Genomic DNA, 19,353 nt, shown 5'->3' with positions numbered 1-19,353 from the left:
GGAAAAGAACTGCTCATTCCTTGGTGCCTCTATCCCAGCACACAGCTGTCCGCACTATGTCCGCACAGTTGGAATGCAACAGCTATAGGCAGTTAGGTCAGGACAGACTCTGCTGGAATGAAGAGACTGTTTACTGTAGAAAAGGCACTGTGCAGATCCTTCCAAATAAAGGCGTCTCAAAATCCCTGGCCGCCTCCGAGTTACATGAGCGGCTCATTTCAATTTCAGATGACGCATTTTTGTTCATACTGTTCCCATCCTGGAGTATCACTACAGTCTTTGCTGGCTGGGGACTCACCCATTTGCAGGTTGGTTGCTAGTATCAGCTTGTCGACACGCGGAAGCAAGTGTTCAGTATGTGACAAGGGTGCAATGCTGCTCTGCAAGCACGCTGGAAATTGCTTTCAAGTGGCACAGCAAGCCATGCTCTGGGAATATTTCTGGGTCCTCAAGGGAAATTGGCTTGTAAGAGATAATATATTGTAAATTAATTTTCTAGTAGGCTGAATGCTACCTTTTCACGTGTTCAAGTCTTATATATTTTAGTTGGAGAGCTCATTAGTTTTTTCATTTTCACTGTGATGAAAGATTCCCATCATTTTGCTTTACTCCTTATTCAAGAATTAAATAAATAAATATCTTTGCCAGCACTGAACCTAACAGGTCACAATAACCATAGTTATGTGGAATTATTTCTGGAAATACGGTTAGGTCCATATATCTATACTGCCAATATCCCTCATTTTCTTTCAAGTCAATGTAGCATCCAACAACGACTCTAAGATTTCACTTATACCAAATGGCATATAAATTTTAAAGTGAGCTCTATCAATATCTGTATTGTTATTATTTTTTACACATAACATTTTCTGTTTCAAGGTAGTCATATAACAATGCATTGTAGTTTAAAAGCCCATTACAATAATAAAGTCTCTCTAATAATTGTTGAAAGATGTTTAAAGTCACTAAATTAAGCTAAAAAATCTGTCTAAAACTTTGTACATTTTATATATAAATATCTCACAAGCTGTTATCTGTTTTCTAATAAATAACACGATGAGCTAATCAAAAGTGGAATATATTACCTACCAGTTCAAAATATTTGTCTAGTGCACTGGCTCAATGTTTTTCCCTGAGGGATTTATTTATTTTAAAACAAATAAGTATATACATCCATGTTATATATTATATATGTTATATGAATATGTTATATGAATATATGAAATTTAAAACTTTCTTTTCTAAAAAGCTATTAATGCAATAACACATGTACATAATAAGCTGCATCTTGCATATATTCTCTAAGCACATTAAAATAACTGAACATGAAATCAGCCAAAAAACACACAGTATATATATGATATTTTGACAATCCCTTTATGCATTTTTTTAAAAAAAATCTATGTCTTCTGAAGACTCTACTTTTCATAGTAAAATCCACAAAAAGGCTGGTTTCTAAAATGTTATCTGAATTCCCAAGCCCAGTTCCATTTCTGCTAGTTTTTCACTTGCATTCAGTGGTGTTGCCTCATCACCTTCACTGGGAACAAAAAGAGTTTTCAGGGAGTTCTACAGCAGTTTGAAGCTCAGAGTACACAGGTTCCTCTACAGAAGTCTCCCTTTCCACCATAACATTTTTTTCAGTAGTTTGAGACCATGGCTGAAGTTGTGTGGAAGGTACTTCTACAGTTGAACTGTCTTTTCTGCAAGAGTCCCCTCTTTCTCTTGCAAGACTATTTGGCCTTACCGAAGACTTCTTCATTTCCATCTTGTTATTAAAAGTCTGACCTAAACCCATAACTGCATTACATACTGCTACATTCAGTTTCACATACCCCTCATCATCTTCTTTATATCTAAAGAAATAAAATTGAAAATACTGAAAACACAGGTTAAAAATAGAGTTTTTACAGCAGCAAATAAGAACAACATCTAATTAGATTAATGAAACTGCAAATGTTGACAATTAAATGCTGAATCAGATTGCTGTGCTTAGGTTGCACTCAAACAAAAGACACACTATGCAAAGACGCAACAGCAACAGAGCTTCAACAAGTAGTTTTTAAGCAAATATACATAATTGAACAGAAGAGATATCTATTCATAATTATATTTTCTTAGCTAGATTTCTTTATCCCAAAATGGAGAGTGGAATCTGTTCACACTACAAAAGCTACTGATTAACAGAGTATGTCTCCTAAGTAGGGAAAACTTACACTGTCAACAAATTTCTTTCAAAATAAATAGGTTAGGAGAATTTTCCATTGATAAAAGTTATAAAAGCAGTTTTTTTTACCCTGGGTAAACCATCTTTACACGAGGCTTTCTATCACCATTGTGCAACCTTAAAAATAACTTGTTTTATGCTTGGAACATTTAAAGCTGGACCAAACTTAAGACAGCATTTAAACACTTGGGTCCTCCTAAACAAAATCTAGAAGAAAAGGTTTTACTTTATGATCTGAACAAGAATCAACTGCTAACATACCTGAAACGAGAATGACAGCTGAATTTATGTGCTTTTCGAAGATGTAGGGTCAACGTGTAACTCCAGGAAAAACATTTCTGACAGATGTGGCATTTGTATTTCGGAACGCCATCATGACGCTTGGAAAGAAATAGTAAAGTCATTTAAGGCTAGTTCATATATATATATATATATATATATATATGAAATAAAATCCTTTTTTGAAATGGGGCAAAACACACTGTGTGAAAACCATCTTGAAGCTAACTTCCTAAAAAGTTTAAAATTTGGTGGGTTTTAGGAAAAAATTTAAGGAACCCCCCAATGTACGTGGAAATTCTCTGGACAGTCTTGAGTACCACAGATGTCTTCAATAACATGGTGATACATAACTTACACTAAACGATATTCGTCTTATAATATAGCGGTGATGATAGCTCAGGAAGTTGAAGAAAGAGGCAACAAAGAAACACAAACTATAGCAGTCAAAATGTCTTTTAATGCTGTGGCCAAAGACTTGCCCGACTGAAAGCGTTGCATATTTTACAAATTTTGCAGTTTCTCTGGTTTGATGTAACATATTAGTTCTATGGGGTGGAGTACCAACATAAGGAGAAAGGTGACATTGGATTTTAATTCCTGAAATATTTTGATTTTGCAGATTAAGATTAGCAGGATTAGCATCTAAAGAAAAAGAAAAAAAAAGAGGTTGGCCAGAATTCCAGACTGAGTATGCAACTGCATGCACCTAAAGTTAGCACTCACAACCTATAGGTAAGCATGAATGAAGTATTTGCGTAAGACTTGAAAAAGTCCTAAAGACATGTGCAAATAAATACCTGATTTGAGGCTAAATGGCGTATTTTGTGTATTCACATGAAACTCAACACACATAAATTTGAAGCTTTAGTCTCCATCGTAGCAGTATATTTTATTCTTCTGTTTAATATACCTACCACATGTGCTCTCTTGTAATGCCATCTCAGAGTTTGTAAAGTCCGTGAAGTAAAACCACATCCTTCAACATCACAGCTGTAAGCATCTGAATCATTGTGTGTTTCAACATGTTTATGCAGATCATAAGCATTCTTAAAACTAAAAACAAGGTAAAACAAATAACAGATATAATAGTACAGAGGAGTAGTTTTGTGGTTAATGTTTAGGACTGTGAGGAACTATTTTTTGGCTTTGACAATGACAAGTGAAAGCAGAACATGTGTAAATCATTTCTCTTCTCTACCTCAGTTTTTCCACCTGTGAAAAGGGGATAACACAGACATCTCTTTGATGTGCTCTGAGTTTCATTTTCCATTCCTTCTTTCTTCCCACACATCCATACCATGTCCAAATCTAGCTATTTTTTCCCCAGCCATATTGCAAAACGTCATTCTTTCTTCTCTGTTCACACAGAGAAAATTCTTGTCTGTGAGCTAAACAGTCACTTCATCCTCTCTGGTCTTCCAATTCAGTTTATTTCCTTCTGTCCACCCACAATGTGAACACAAAAATACTTGCACATTTGTTCACTTTATCCCACTTCCGACATACAAAGGTTAGACTTTTCATCTTCTCTGTTGAAGTTATACATAATTCTACCAATGTTTATATATGCAACTTAGTCTATCACACCACAAGCCCATTTTCTATTTCACTGCTGCTAACATTCATATGATGAAAGCAGAAAAGAAACCACTATCAAAAAAAAAAAATCACAGAACAAGACAGCAAAAAGTTTAGTGAGCCTGTGACAGGAGAACTGCTCCAAGGAGAAGACTGTGACTCTCCCAGGAAACAGCCAACTAGTGTTTAGAGTGCAAAACCCACAGTTTAAGGCACTGTCGCTACATATCTCAACTTGTCATGATGACCATTTGATAGTAAACATAGTCTTGCTGAGAAAATTTACCTTTTAACACATCAGTCCTGTTTCTACCAGAAGTTTATAAACTATGTTTCAACATCTAAAGCCATCAATGTGTTAAGATTTTTTTTTTATTGAAGAGTTTACTATAGTGGTTGAAAACTTCTCCTATCTTTACTAACTCCTATATAGAACACCAATTCAATTCTGCCGTTCTATTTATTTAGCGAAAAGCCTCAAATCTTCTTACCCACTTGCACAGAGCTGACAATGGAAAGGCCGTGCGTCACAGTGTCGGAATCTGATGTGTGCTCTCAGTGAGGAGACGCTTGCGCACACCATATCACAAAGTGGACATGTTACACGGGTAACTGCAGAAAGACAGACATTTTCAACTCTCTCTTACAATGTCTCCAGGACATTCAGTCTGCTATGGCTTAAGACAGGAACATTTATTAAAAACTCTTATTAAAAGCTCATATTAAATTCACAGACTGTCATACGTACAGATTAAAAAAAAAAAAAAAAGAGCTAAAAATGGCATGGAGGCATAACAAAGATGGTAGTCAAATAGCAGTCAATCTTATAGTGTTTTGAACTACTTTCCAAAAATGAAAGGTAAGGGAAAAAGATGTAGAGGATCGTGTTTCACTCTCTAGGCTCTAATAAAAAGGATGATTATCTCCTTGCCCGTGGCACTTTGGGAAGATTCCTAAAAGGTGGATGTTGCCTGAAGGCCTTCTGACAGGCAAGCCCTGGCAAACCTGCTTCTAGTGTTTAAGGTTTACCCCTCTAAGCAGGTGGCAGAAGGACTAAGTGTCTGCCCTCCACCTCCCCATTTCACATTCCGGTATATTTGCTTTAAGTATAATAGTGGTAAGTGCTTGCTAAGATGCCAGACTACGAACTGCAAATCTGAAGCAGATGGGCAGGTTTATTCTGGTAACTCTGAAGCAGGGGTGAACCTCTGGCAGATTGGCAGCCAGCTCTGTAACCTTTTAAGCTGAACAAATGCTTGCTTTGCTATATAGGATGAGTACAATGGGAGGAGTCGCAATAAAAAAAGTTTAGGATGTAGACAAATCTGATATATATAGTGCTTTGAAACAACACACTGTTCTATAATATGCCTAATGCTTTACAGTTGGCCAGTGAAAAGCCTGGAGTTAAGATGTTCATGTTTTCTCCAAAAAAAAAGTAAATATAATGTGCTGCATCTTCTCTAGAATTGCTCCCTGTAGAGATATTTTACCTAAAAATTTATCTTAAATCAGACAAAACCTACTTTCCCCCTGCTTCATGTGGGAAAGTAATCTGGAGTAACTTAATCTGTAAAACTATACTGGTGAAGTTCAACAGCTGCTTGAAATGATAGTAACAAACTATTTGCTTTGTTTTTCTGATGTGTAAATGTGTCCAGGTGAGGAATGATCTCAGAATACCTAAAGCACTTTACATTCATATCACAATTTATTTCAGAATAATTTATTCTGTATAGGCAACCTATTCGAAAGAAAATCTCAAAGTTTATCTACGCCAGAAAGCTATTATGAAATCTGCTGGGCAAGAATCTGAGAATGACTGTACTAACAGACGAGTGCGCTGCCAAAGTTTTTAAAGAATGCTGAATCAAGAACTGGGTAAGTGACAGAATATAATATTTTAAAGGATTTAGATTATGCCTAAATAGATAGATTTAGGAAGGGATCCCAGAATCCTCAGTCAATATCACATTCAGCTGCTTCTCCATGGCTTACTAGGACATGACATTGGTTCATATCATCCTTGTTTCTAGGTGCAGCCACCATCCGATTTTCCCTGGCTACAAAGACAGGACACATGGTCTGAATTACCGGGGGACCTGGAGAGCAGGGCACATTGCACAGTCCACCTATGACAAATACTTATGTACAGCCAGAACGACCAGAAACGAACAGCCAGTTAGCTATGTCTTTTATTTAAAGTATCAATTCACTTTAATGTGTGTTATGCTTTAGTTAAGAGAACTAGCATATTTATATGGCTTCACTAGCTGACAGAAACAAATTCCAACAGATTCCATTTTCTATTCAAAACCATCTTGACACAAAGAAGAAAATTAATCTAGTAAGCAAGACAAAACAAAAATCTCTGTTTTCTAATAAAAACATTATTTTAGTCAGATCCATGTCGACTGTAAAATCATTTATATATAAATGTAGTCTGCTCTAGTGATACACAGGAAGCACCAAAACAAATACACAGTTATTAACCATCATGGTATTGATGTGCAAACAGTGAAAAAACTGATGTTGTTCAAGATTAATAAAGCAGAATCTGCCCTGAGTGAGTCTGTACAAAGCTACCTCTGTGCTTACATAGTCCAAATGAGCACCACCCAGCTCTGGCTACGCAGCTCAAATATCCTTCCCTGTTCCCAATGCTGAGAGACACAGTCACCTCTCAGCCTCTCTATTTCCTGAATGTCTGAGAGCAGTATCCCAGGTTTCCCAGGTGCTTAGATGCTTTGGGATTCTTTCCCAGCAAGTCAGAGCTGTTGTGGTATAACTTGTGGGAATAATTTGGGGACCTTGGGGAGACTGTGGTTAGGTCAATGAAGGACTACAGCATTCGAATGAGGCTGACTAGGTACTGCAAAGTGAGCAAAGTTACATCCCAAGCTAAAACACAGCTTGGGCTTTATCCACATCCCTAGCCATGAAAGCAAGTCAACATGGATTCAAGAACAAGCATCAACGTGGGAAGCTACTGCAGAACAGAAAAGATCACACAGAACCCCCCGCTAAGCATTTTTATCAGAAGGCATGAAGTCCCATGCTTCAGACTGGCAATGACATTCCTGTTTCTAGCAGCTGTAACCTAGGTATCGTGTTCTGTATACTAATTTTCTCAGTTGATATGAAGTCACTTTATTAAGTCTGTGGTCTATTCAATACTGAATAATAAGTTAGAGAAAAATATATTTTATTTTTAAGAGCTCTGACTTACCATGTCCCCTCATGTGATCTCGTAGCAGCCTTTCATTGGCAAAGCGCTTGTCACAGTTCTGGCAAACAAATATCTGTTCTGAATTTAAACAGAAAATATTCAGTAACAATTCAAATACTTAATTAAGGGTATATGAATAAATTATCTATTGCTGCCAATTTGGTGAATAAACTAACGTCAGACTGAGACAGTTTGAGCATTCTTTCCATGACCAATACACTTCACACTTTAGTATTGCCTCAGTGAAAAAGATTCTTCACCAGTCATTTAATTTTTATCTCAACAGAATAGCAATATGTTCAAAAAACAAGAACAGTTTGAAATTTGAACTCTTATATCAATAACCTTGAATGTTTCCCTTCGGCAAAACACACAATGCCTAAACACGCATAAACAAGCATTTAAAAACAGAAAAAAAAAAGCCTCTCCCTTCCTTTTTAGCATATAGAAAAGTATGTCAATTAATATACAGTTTGTTGAGGTAGGGAATGTTCTGATGTCCTGAAAGTAGTTAAATGATCATTGTGACTACTTGCAGAGATTTTGTAATCTAAACCTGGTTCTAGTGAAAGTTGTCTCTTCAACAATCAACAGCCTCTCCCACTCGTAGGCAGTTTCACTGTGTCAGTGGAATGTGCTGCTGTGCACAGAGGGATGGGAGGCAGCGCGATCACAGAATCACAGGATGGTTGAGGTTGGAAGGGACCTCTACAGATCATCTAGTCCAGCCCCCCTGCTCCAGCAGGGACACCCAGAGCACATGGCACAGGGTGGCATCCAGGCAGGTTTGGAAGATGTCCAGAGAAGGAGACTCTACAACCTCTCTGGGCAGCCTGTTCCAGTGCTGTCACCCTCAGAGTGAAGAAGTTCTTCCCTACATGGAGGCAGAACTTTCTGTGTTTCAATTTGTACCCATTACCCCTTGTCCTGTCACTGGCCACCAACAAGAAGAGTCTGGCCCAGTTTGTGATGATGCCACAGCTGCCAGGTGAAAAACAGATCTAAGAGTGTTTTTTTGTTGTTGTTTGTTTGTTTGTTTGTTTTTGCTTTTCCTTATAACACTAATTCCCCAGAACTGCCAAGTCAAGAGAAATTCCATGATTTATGAAAACAACTGCTTTCCTGAAGTCAACACTGTTGTCAAGCAACTGACTCATATGAAAAATAGCAGTATTTATTAAATGTGCATGTGCAAGCTATCATAAAATATCTTCAATGAAAATCTCTTAAAAGAAATGTAAATAAATAAATAAATAAAGCACATCTACCTACCATCTTCTGAAACTTGTCTCTTTGCATGATCGAAAAATTTAGTGTTATTGGAGAACATTCTTCCACAAGTTGGACAAGCCACAACTCTTTCTTGTGTGTGGGTTCTTAAATGATCACACAGCTTGTTTTTTCCTTTAAATACTCCAGAACAGTCTAAACCAAAAACCAAATACCATGAGTACTTTTTCTTCAGTACAAATAGAAAGGGCTAGTACATATTTATGTCTTACTGATACATATTTAGGAACCCAAAATTAAGCATTTTCTACAGAAAAATATCACTATTACAAACATTATGTGGCATTTAATGCCACAAACGTCCATTCCAATGTCAAAAATTATATGTCAGTAATTAGAATTCTTCAAGATATGCTGGTTACGTGTCCCTCATTAAGAAAAGAAAAAAAAAAAAAAACCCAGTTTGGAATCTGCAGAGAGCATGCTCCTATCCTCTCCATCCTCATACATCTTTTCTTTGTGTTAACTCTACACGTATGTTCATATAATAGAAGTGAGATAGCATCCGTTCCTATCTCTGCTGCCTCCCCATTACAGCACTCCATCAGTCTTCACAATCTTGAGAAACAGGTGAACCAGGTGGGGTAGAGATTATATGTTAACTATTACATCTCAAAACTCAATTCACTGACCTTTTTCCTAATCTTCAAGTTTTCCATCTCCACTTATACATTTATGCAGTGGTTAACCACATGCAATCAGCTATCCACCAAACAACCTTTGCCTATAAATATATAGGTCCTCAGGAATAGCCTGGTCCTATAGATATCAAACTAGGATTAACGACACCAGAAGAAAGCTCTGGCAAACAGTATGCAAGATATAAGGGGGAAATCCATAGGAGGTTAATGTGTTGTCCTACAGGAAGCTCAAGAGCTTTTATCAGGAGAAAACTTCGATAGATCTGAAGGAATATGACACCCTATCCCATAGAAGGGAGCAGCCATGAGTCTCTTGTCTACTTAGCAGATAAAAATAATGGCTATGTGAGATTTCTGGAAAGGTGAAATAGCCAGGATCCAATAGGGACTCCTAAGGGCCAAGAGGACTGAATTTAAATCAAAGAACAGTAGGTGGGAAAAGAGAAAAGATTCTTTTTGTGGATAATGCATGAAAATGCTAACCAAGTGAATCAAACTAAAAGTGACACACCATATACTCTTAGGTCTAAGAAATGAACACCAGAAATTCATTCATCAAAGAGGATTCATGCAGTCCATTTTACTACATGTATTAAAAGTTCCTTTTCTCCTGTTCATCAGGGCTTTCTATCAGAAGGGCGGAACTGCAGTAATCTTGGTAAACATTTGCATCAACTCCAACAAGTAGAACATGGGAATTTTCCTCGAAAGGACTCCTGAGCTCCAGACTAACAATAAAGTGACAGAGCCCTAGACTCCTTACTCAAAGACAAAGAAAATCCTAAAACCTCACCTGTGAGGAGGAAACAGGTTTATCAATGCCTCCCTCATCTAAACTGCATACAGAATTATTCTGACCAGGAGAGGCCATGGAATAAGGACTATGTCCCACAGAGACGCTGCTAGAGCTCTAGATCAGGAGCTGGAAGATGAGTAATTCTTGTGCAATACAAAGGTTTCTGCTTCTGTCCTGTTTTGTGAACTCTGACAGAATCCTGTGGTCACCAAGAGACTCCATTTGCCTTGACCAGCCAGTAAAGATCTTTCTTTTTGCAACCTCTTCTGCCCCACACACCTAGGGGTTTAGCTGCCTGTGCTCAATGCCTGCTCCAATATGTAATCTGGCATCAGACTTCTGTAAAAACAGAAGCTGCAAGAAAAAGCAATGAGGAGCTTCATATGAGGCCTCCCTTTAGTGCACTCCGTGCTGCCAGGCTCAAGAGCTCCAGTTACCTACCCTGAGGTTGCACTGCAGCAGGCCTTGCACCCAGCCAAGCCTGACCCTGACTTGCTCACTGAACTTCTGACTCGACCTCAGGCCTGCCCTATCACTGGGGTCTTGGCGATCCCTGAGCTGTAGCTAATCTGGATCAGCACTACCTGGACCTACTCTGCTCTTCTTGTTCGCATACCGTGGGGCTCTGCTCTGACTGGGAGATCCCTGCCCTACTGTCACGCTCTGCTGTTTGCCTTCTGTTGCAGAAGGGTCCCCTCCTACAATTCCTTCGCAAGCCCAAGCCAGCCAGCTCAGAGCACTAGCCAGTGTGCTGAGAGTCCCTGGAGAACACACCAAAGATATTGTTTGGTGTTCCAGCTTCACATCAACTGCTTCCTCACAGAGAGGATGAGAACTCATTTGACTTGTTAAGTTTGCCTGGACATTATGGCTCTGCCTGCAGCTTTCAGATATGTAATGCTAAATGATCACAGGATTTTAAGATAGATCCTTTAACACCCAGGACCCATGCTTTTATTCTGAGGCAGGATCAGTTACACCTTAAAAAGAGGTTTTCTTAATCCCTCTGTGATAGGAACTCTGGAGTTTCCATAGGCAATCTGTTATATCCTTTAAGGCACTCCATTAAACGATTTTCATAATGTGTAACTTAAACCTATCACTTACCTTTTACTTATCTTTTAAAAGTTTTTATTTCTCTAAGATTACTTATCTTTCCCAGCAAAGACATGGAAAACAAATGATTCCTCTGTTCCTAGCAGCAGTTTTGTTGTTGTTATTGAACATACCATATTGCTCTTTCACATTTCATTTTCCCCCATTCTATTCATTAGGCTATACCATCAGAATCCTTTCAGTTTTCCTTTCCTTGTTGTTTATATTTTCTACAGCTATGATTACGTTGATGTGTAATTTTTCCTCATCTAAGGATTACAGAGTTGATGCTGTCAAGCCACTGGAGTGAGTTCCCCAGCCAGCCAACAAACAAATAAATAAATAAAAGGTATGTTGCCTGACCTGGAGAAGGGAAGGGAACAAAACAATGTCACCTTGCATCCACTGATTGTAATCTGCCATCATTTTACTGAATATCCAAAAGTAACTCTAACCTATGAATTGAGAACCCTCACACTTGGGGGGGATTCACAAAGCCCATTCAGATCAAGCTAGAACTTTGCCAACACCTATCACAAGACACAGCAAGCCAATATATTTAAAAGTAAGCTCTGAATTAATCTCTTCCAGGACCAGACTCCAACAGACTAATTATGTTCTGCAGGAAGTCTTTTCTGCTTGAGAGGTTCTGTCCATACACTTTGTTGGTCTGAAACTGATTGACATGCAGCTCAAATTGCAGTCCATACTTTAGCCCTTAGTCAAAATAAAGGCACTTGCTATGAAAGACTGCCAGAGGAATGTGGCTTCTACAACAAGGCCAAAGGCAGAACATCAGCTTTGATGAAGCAGTGACAATAATTGTAACACACCAAGTAGCTAGCACTTGGTCATAGAGTGCATAAAAATGCTCTTTCTCACTATAGAGATGAGAGAAATGGCGATAGCCAATAGCTGTGATTCCCTTGATATGAGAGGAATAGACGAGGGAAAGCAGAGAATTAGCTCACCATCAATGGCTGCTGCGAGGGGAACATCCCTGGTCTTGAGTGGTAGAACGCAAATGAAAAATCTGTCTGAACAGGCATGATACACTATCATCCACAGGCAGAATTATGAAGATACCTGACCCTGTTCAGTACTGACATTCCTCAGTATTTTAGCTAGACAGAAAAACATCTGCGGAAGTTATTTCACATGCTCCTGCACTATATAGCACTAAGTGAATTCTGTGAGAAACACTGCAGTGAAATGCTTTTTCAAACTGAAGTTTAGTATGTAAACTACCTTTCCAATGACAATAAACAACTTTCTTCTGATCTGTTATAGTTTCTTCCTCAGTAGTCTTGGCATGAATAGTGACGTGTTGATAAAACCACTCTGGGTTATTGAAGGTTACCTGAAAACAAAACATAAGTATGGAGAAAACAAGACAGTTTGGGCAAGAAGTCAACTATCAGAAAAAAAATAATTAAAAGAAGTGCTTTTAAGGAATCAAATGAACACCAGTGAATATCAGGTCCTGAATTTAGACTCACCATCTAGACTCACCATTCTTTCTGTTTAGAAATCTGTCTAGACCAATCCAGTGAATGCTACTTATTCTTTGGGCCAGGGGAAGTGTGTCTATAAATGTATTTCTTCTGATTATTGCTTTCACAGACTTCTACCTTCCTCCCTTCTTTCATTTGTACCTTCTTCTGTTCACCCAGATGTGTATGAGGGCATCACAGATAATTCTGATAGGAATGGGAAGGCTGCACAATGACAAGACTGAATTATGTGTCATGGATACAACACTCCAGTACTGTGACAAGAAGGACTACACCTTAATTAACCTCTTCACGACTCCAGAAAAATCCACACCTGCAGAGCGCAAACAGATGGCATACGGCACCCTCTCCAAGCAACTGCTAGTGTCACTCATCTGCCAGCTGGCATCAGTGGCCATTGAAGTATTCCTCTCGCTTCCCAGTAATTTAGCTACTTACTTCAGTGTATCACCTCTGCTGCTGCACCAGTACAAGTACTTGTAAGGCTACACGGTAAACTGAGACAGGGAATTGATCTGGCTTTAAACAGAATCAAAACATCGGAGAGGGAAAGTGGAAACAAATGCAACTCCTGAAGCTAATACTGCCACTGAAGATAATGTACAGCTGATTCAAATTTGAACTCTTTTTAAGGAAATCTTAGTGAAAAAAGGGTATTTCTTTAGTATTATCTGTGTTTGATCATCCAAATCCCAGTATACTTAAGAGAATGGATTAAACTAAGCTGCTAAGAAGCATTCTTTGTGCAGAACAGAGCTTTCACATGAGGAGCTAATACAAACTGTTACCTTTTAAATTAATATTCCAGTGTATTTCACAACAGTTCCCTGGGGAAGACAAGCCCTTATTTCTTCTGAAGGGCTTGAAACATGATCTGAGAAATCTGAGGTCTTGCGTATATGAAAACATGGAGGCATATTAAGGTGAATCAACTAAAGGTATTGAGCTAGACAGTGATTGAAAGCCTCTTCACTCCTTAATGAGAGTAGGCATGTGGGGGTTAAATACACTTTAAGGTAAGGTTGCCGTCTCTGAAAGCATTTTGCTTTAACTTTCTTTATACATTCTTTATACATAAATACAGGTTTTGGGGGCTGTTGCCAGAGCCGGTAACCTCACCTTTGCAGAGACCGAATCTGACACAGTAGGAGGCACCACAAGACTCAGCGAGGCAGCAGGGGTGATTTTCAAAGAGAATTATATTCATAACTGTGGGAACACATTTGCAGGAGGGTGGGAAAGGTAAGCAGTTTTCCCTGCCCTCAAAGTTCTTCTCTCTCACTGTGCCCTACCCCACCTTTTGGGTCTAGACTAGCCTGCCTAATGAGTTGGGAAACATTCTTTTATTTAATAAAATTCACAACATGGGTTTGAACTTGAAAAAACATGTATAAAAATAATTTAGCAAAACACTACAGACTAAAGGATTCTAACAGCCAAAACTGCCCACTTGCATAAATGAAAAAATGGAACATGAAATCAATTAATGTGAAGATTTTTCTTCTCTTTTAAGCATGTTTTTGAAGACTGTGTTTACTGTCAAATGAAGTTAAATCAAACTTTGGAAAGTTTGGAAGATTAACTTGTTTTTAAATTTGTTTTTAAATAAATTGCCCAACATAGCAATATGCAAGTCAGGCTATTCAGTATACATTACAAGTATTAATAAATTAAAATATAATTACTATAAGAAACTTGACATCCATAAGCTATAAAACATAATCAAAATATCATAACTTATGGATTGTTTGTGTGGTGTCACTGACAAATGTTAAATAATGCTCTCTATTATAAGCTTGGGCTTTTAACTTTGAAACAGGAGGACAGCGAACATCCATACTTAATCCTACAGTGAATACAAGACTCCATTCACAGAAATAAGAGTTTCTGACAGATTGGCTCAACAGAAGATACTACCTCGCCATATAAACATCAATCTCAGATTTTTGTCATTCCTTACTTCGCTTAAAGGAAAAAAAAAAAAAAGAGAGAGAGAGATCATAGTTAAGTGTACATATTTCAAATTCGCAACCACAACAGATAAATGAGATACCTAAGGTAAGTACCTCCTAATCTGCATGTTATTCCTGGAGAGAAGGTATGCTGTAGCATAAACAATCTATTAACTGAAACATTAAGTATTAAAAGAAAACTGGAAATAACTGTAGATCTAGCAAGGGAAAAGTTAGCAAAACATAGGCTGTTACCACCATCGCAGCACAAAAAAAAAAAATCATTTCAGTGTATTTATTCAAACACTACATGGATTCCATTATAGCAGTGGGATAGACACGTGCGATATGAAGCTCCCCCAGTTTGACATTCACTGGCATGGAAATATTTTCATCCTTAAAAGCATTTGTTCATAATCTCAACTGGAATGGTTGATATCATAAATTAATTTTACCACATATTTGATATGAAAATGTCATAAAAGAAATATAGGAAGTCACATGATAACCCATGCATCTCTGAAAGGCCTAAAGACACAGAAGTAAAAAGGATGAAAGGCCTTTCGTAAGTACTGCTTTTTCAAAGCTTTTAATTCATAGTCCAGTGTTACTAAAGCTACTAACTATGTTTGTCCATAAGAGGTGTGTAAAATCCTTGAATGTTAATGTTTTCTCTGTTTTCCACATAACAACTTTTGTTTCAGTCAGATCCCTCTCGACTATCACTTTATTTTGTTTTCAGTTGTTTCATTTGGTATTAAATCAACTCAAACCAAAAATACACGTAGCACATAAAAATAATAAGAATGTAAACCAGACAGAGTGAAGGTGACAATGTCTCTCCTTTTAGAGAAGGAAGTGGTGAAGGAAAATAATCTGAGATTGATCTTGTTTAACAGTTAAACAAAATAAGATGCTATGAAAATGCCACCAGCAAAGTATCAGCCCTACAGATGCAAAGATAATACTCTCTGGCCATAAAACAAAACAAACAAACAAAAAAAACCCACAGAATTTCTACGGCCAAAAGTGAGAGATAAAGCGTTTCCCTATAATGTTATACTAATATGACTCTACTTCGACCAGGAAAGAAGATCTCCGAGAAGGAGAAAGCAATTTATATAGGCAGTGCTAACATTAGCAAAACCATAGCAATTAGTAATCATCTTGGCTCATTTGATACAGAAATAGCAATGTTGAAATTTTGAACGGATAATCATTTCTTTTTTTTTTTTTTTTTCCCCTCCCAGTACAGGCCACCAAAAAGTGGTCAAGATACAAATTATTTGAAATTAATCTTGACCATCTTTGAACACAAAGCTTAAGGATGAAAGCTTTATTGCAAATGTCCGATATCTCCCTGTGCCAGAAAACAAACAAAAAATCCCACTGCTGAGGGAAACATCTGCTATTCTGTCACCTTTCTTTGAATAAATAATAGATATCTCTGGACCTTCTCTATTAAACAACACTTTTGCATGCAGGCTGTTGGAACACAACAGAAGTTTCTTTGTGGAAAAGATCACTGTAGTCACCACAAAGCACAGGAAAACTTGAATTCGAGGTCACACGTGTTATGCAAATATGTGTTTACATTTGGGAAGGCTACCATAATGATTAACATCTCGTAGTTATGAAGACAGTGGGAGACACTATTTAAAGGTAAGTTTGAGCATAATTTCCCAGTAGTGAGACTTCTCTACTTCCACATGCCAAAGCTAAGGTAAAGCTGGGGGGGTGGGAAAGAAAAACAACAACAACTAACTGTTCATTTCTTGCCATATTTCACTTACATCACAGTTCTCCCAGTGGCAAACAAACTCCTCTGGGGTCCTCAGTAACTGGTGCTGGCGATGGTTGTTCTGCAAACAGGCTGGCAAATTGTGGTGCATAGCTCGTAACTGAGAGCCTATGACTTTCAGCTTGGTGTGGTAACTGTGAAAATTGACATGAATTATCAGCTCCCTGGGATCTCTCGCCGAAAAGTCACAACTTCTCCACCAACACTGATATTGCTCTAAACAAAAGAGAGAAAGGGAGAACATTTTTTATAACTGCATGAAATCGGGAACTGTGTGCCACAACAGCGGGACGACCAATAGCCAGTTAGTATTTAACATTTGTCAAAACCTCATGAGCTGTAAGTAACCCTAGCAAAGAAACTGAGAGAATTGCTATCTACTGATAATGCAATAGGTAAGGCTTTCAAATCTCAACAGCCAAAAGATTTTCAATTGTTAAGTACTTAGAGTACTCAATACTAGCGAACTTAAGAGACTGAGAGAGTACTTTTTGCAGAAAGATAATTCGTAGATTCAACAAGAAAAATTGGTAAAAAATAGTATTTTTCTTAGGTTTACACTATGACACTCTCTAGGTTAGGTCATGGAGACATTGTTCATGTTGGTCCAAATCTATTTTTTTCACCTTTAATTAAAACTCATTCACCTATAATTAAAATGTCTACACCTGTAATTACACTTGATTATAGTGTCAAGAATAAAGAGCAGGATACACAAGAGCCAAAACAGCTATATTAAAAAGACTAGTGTATTATTGCTATTACATCCACAGAGACTGCCTATAATTTTCTGCAGAATAGATTTTTTTTTGTTTTCCTTTTAAGTACCTTAAAGCCTATTAGATGCAAAGTATGAAGCATTCAGTATACATATGCAAGTAAGGCAGTTAGTTACTGCACAAACAGTAAAGTTTCTGCTTCCTAAAGGTTCCTACAACTGCTACTTTAAACTTTGAGTCCTTAAGGACCTGATCACCTTCCTTGAAAGGGAAGAACTCTGCCTTTCAAAAATAATTTTCTAAAATTTGCTTTAGAAAATTACACCTACGTAGACCCTAATCTCATTTAAAAAGCTCAAAAGCTATCATTAAATTTCTCATGACATCACCTCTACAATCTTAATTTTAGTAATACCTATCAACAGAAACAAAAATCAAGGACAATCAGATGCAAAAGAGAAAACAAATGTAAGTCCTTATCTGAGGCCTTCATGTATGTGGGCCTGGAAAAAGCTAAGACAAGCTGCAGTGTAGACAAAACTGCAGTCACTATCATAACCTGTATTAGGAAGTAATCTTCAAAACTGCAACATAATCTCTGTGACACATGAGACATAAATGACCTGCTTTTTCCAGGGGATGCTGTAGATACTCTTTCAAATGTTCCGCAACATGATTACAAAATTCTTCCATTTCTTTTCCTACAAAGAAGCATTCTTCCCATTCACATGGTAATATCAATTCAGAGTTCTTAAATTTGCTTCCAGGGGCCATTGCCTAAAATCTTTAGAAGTACAGGGAAGTTTTAGTTATCATATTAGATTTCTGTAATTTCCTTTAAAAAAAAAAAAAAAAAAAAAAGTAGTTAAGATCACAGGTTCCTGTGTCACATGAACTTTTTTTAATTACTTTTTTTTAGCAAACTAAGTCCCGGTTTTGCAAACTTTTACACTTTGGCAGAACTCACAAGTTGCAACACTTTCGTGACAGCTGCACAGTAAGAGTTCTATGATCACCATCCCAAACACATACCGAGGGTGCATTTGTTACAATTTAAACCTAGGGCAGGACTGTAAAACCTGTTACCACATAGAAAACCCAAAGCATCATTACTAAGAGTGCAAGGCCACAGTTATTAATCTGACATTAGCACACGCTCCCACTGAACAGGGAATATATTCCTCACGATTTGGGTAGATAAGTCAGCAGGAAATTTCGTTACGAACTATCGGCCTGTTCTCAGCTGCTTTCCACCTCGCTCTTCTTCCTTACCTTACCACTTTCAAAGATCTGCCAGTTCAGCTGCTTACCATTCCCCAACTTGCACTATTGTCAGTAATCTGTATTAATTTTAAAAATTTAAACAGCCTCCAAGTGGAAGAGCTGATGGATCTCCATCAGCAGCTGACTCTACAAAGAGGATGGTAACAAGCGACTGGGAGGAGGTTCGTATTTTTCTCATCAACACATACAGATCTCGAAGACAAACTCTGTCCAATAGCCTAAAGCATCACTATGAAAGTACGACTGCGTCTTCACTAGTGCTTTTACTGATTCTGTTAATTACAAGTCGGGCACTGACATAACACTTCTTGCAAAAATAATGTGCAAATGGGAATGCATGCAACTCAAGTGGCAAAACTTCTGTACTTAGCAGAAAAGCTATCTAGGCTAGCAAAAATACTGCGCTAGGATGCAACCTCCCACCAAACAGGTTAACTACCAGAAAGTTCTAGAAGAACTGGGCGTTTTACACAGCAAGCGGCACTTTCCTCACCTTGTAACAGCTCAATCTATGCTGCTGTAACTGACTGCTTTATGCCGCCAGCCCCTTTTTATTACCCTCAAGTAAGAAACACAGGCACCCCTGAAGGCATTGTTGCGAAGTGAGGAGAGTACCAGTTAGGCCACATGTCACTCACTGCTGTGGAGCTAATTAAAGTTATTCCAAATACTGTGTTAATACTGCCGTAAAAATAAAGCATTCCGAGTTATATATATATCCCTCCCGTGCCCTCCCTCGGCGGTTAACAGCTCCTCTCCCCCGCGACCCCGCGCCCCCTGCCTCAGCGCCCAACGGCCGCCTCCCCGCCGCTCCCCCGCCGCAACCGCTCTAACGGCTCTACCACCACCTCTCACTGATGGCCCCAGCGGTCCCCCCTCGCCCCTGGGCACTCCTCAGGGCGCTGCTCTTTCAGCCTATTTCGCTTTCCTCACGAAGAGGGATGT

At 38.2% G+C, this 19,353-nt stretch overlaps 1 protein-coding gene across 1 annotated transcript; it reads right to left on the bottom strand.

Moving 5' to 3' along the window:
• Positions 1–1,396: 1,396 nt before the first annotated feature.
• LOC148590198 (histone H4 transcription factor-like) lies at positions 1,397–19,052 on the bottom strand. Its single transcript, XM_088539360.1, is given in 11 exon segments — positions 1,397–1,542; positions 1,544–1,856; positions 2,489–2,607; positions 3,427–3,562; positions 4,579–4,699; positions 7,317–7,394; positions 8,589–8,741; positions 12,387–12,498; positions 16,398–16,621; positions 17,748–17,959; positions 19,024–19,052. Coding segments are annotated over 10 exon segments (1,494 nt in total). The 5' UTR covers positions 17,899–17,959; positions 19,024–19,052; the 3' UTR covers positions 1,397–1,455.
• Between the last annotated feature and the right edge of the window lie 301 nt (positions 19,053–19,353).

Source organism: Tinamus guttatus, unplaced genomic scaffold (assembly GCF_059628265.1).
Source record: "Tinamus guttatus ecotype Peru unplaced genomic scaffold, ASM5962826v1 Tinamus_guttatus_pri_ptg001602l, whole genome shotgun sequence".
NCBI lineage: Eukaryota > Metazoa > Chordata > Aves > Tinamiformes > Tinamidae > Tinamus > Tinamus guttatus.
The sequence above is the reverse complement of the archived record's forward strand: the minus strand, read 5'-3'. Positions and strand labels throughout refer to the sequence as shown.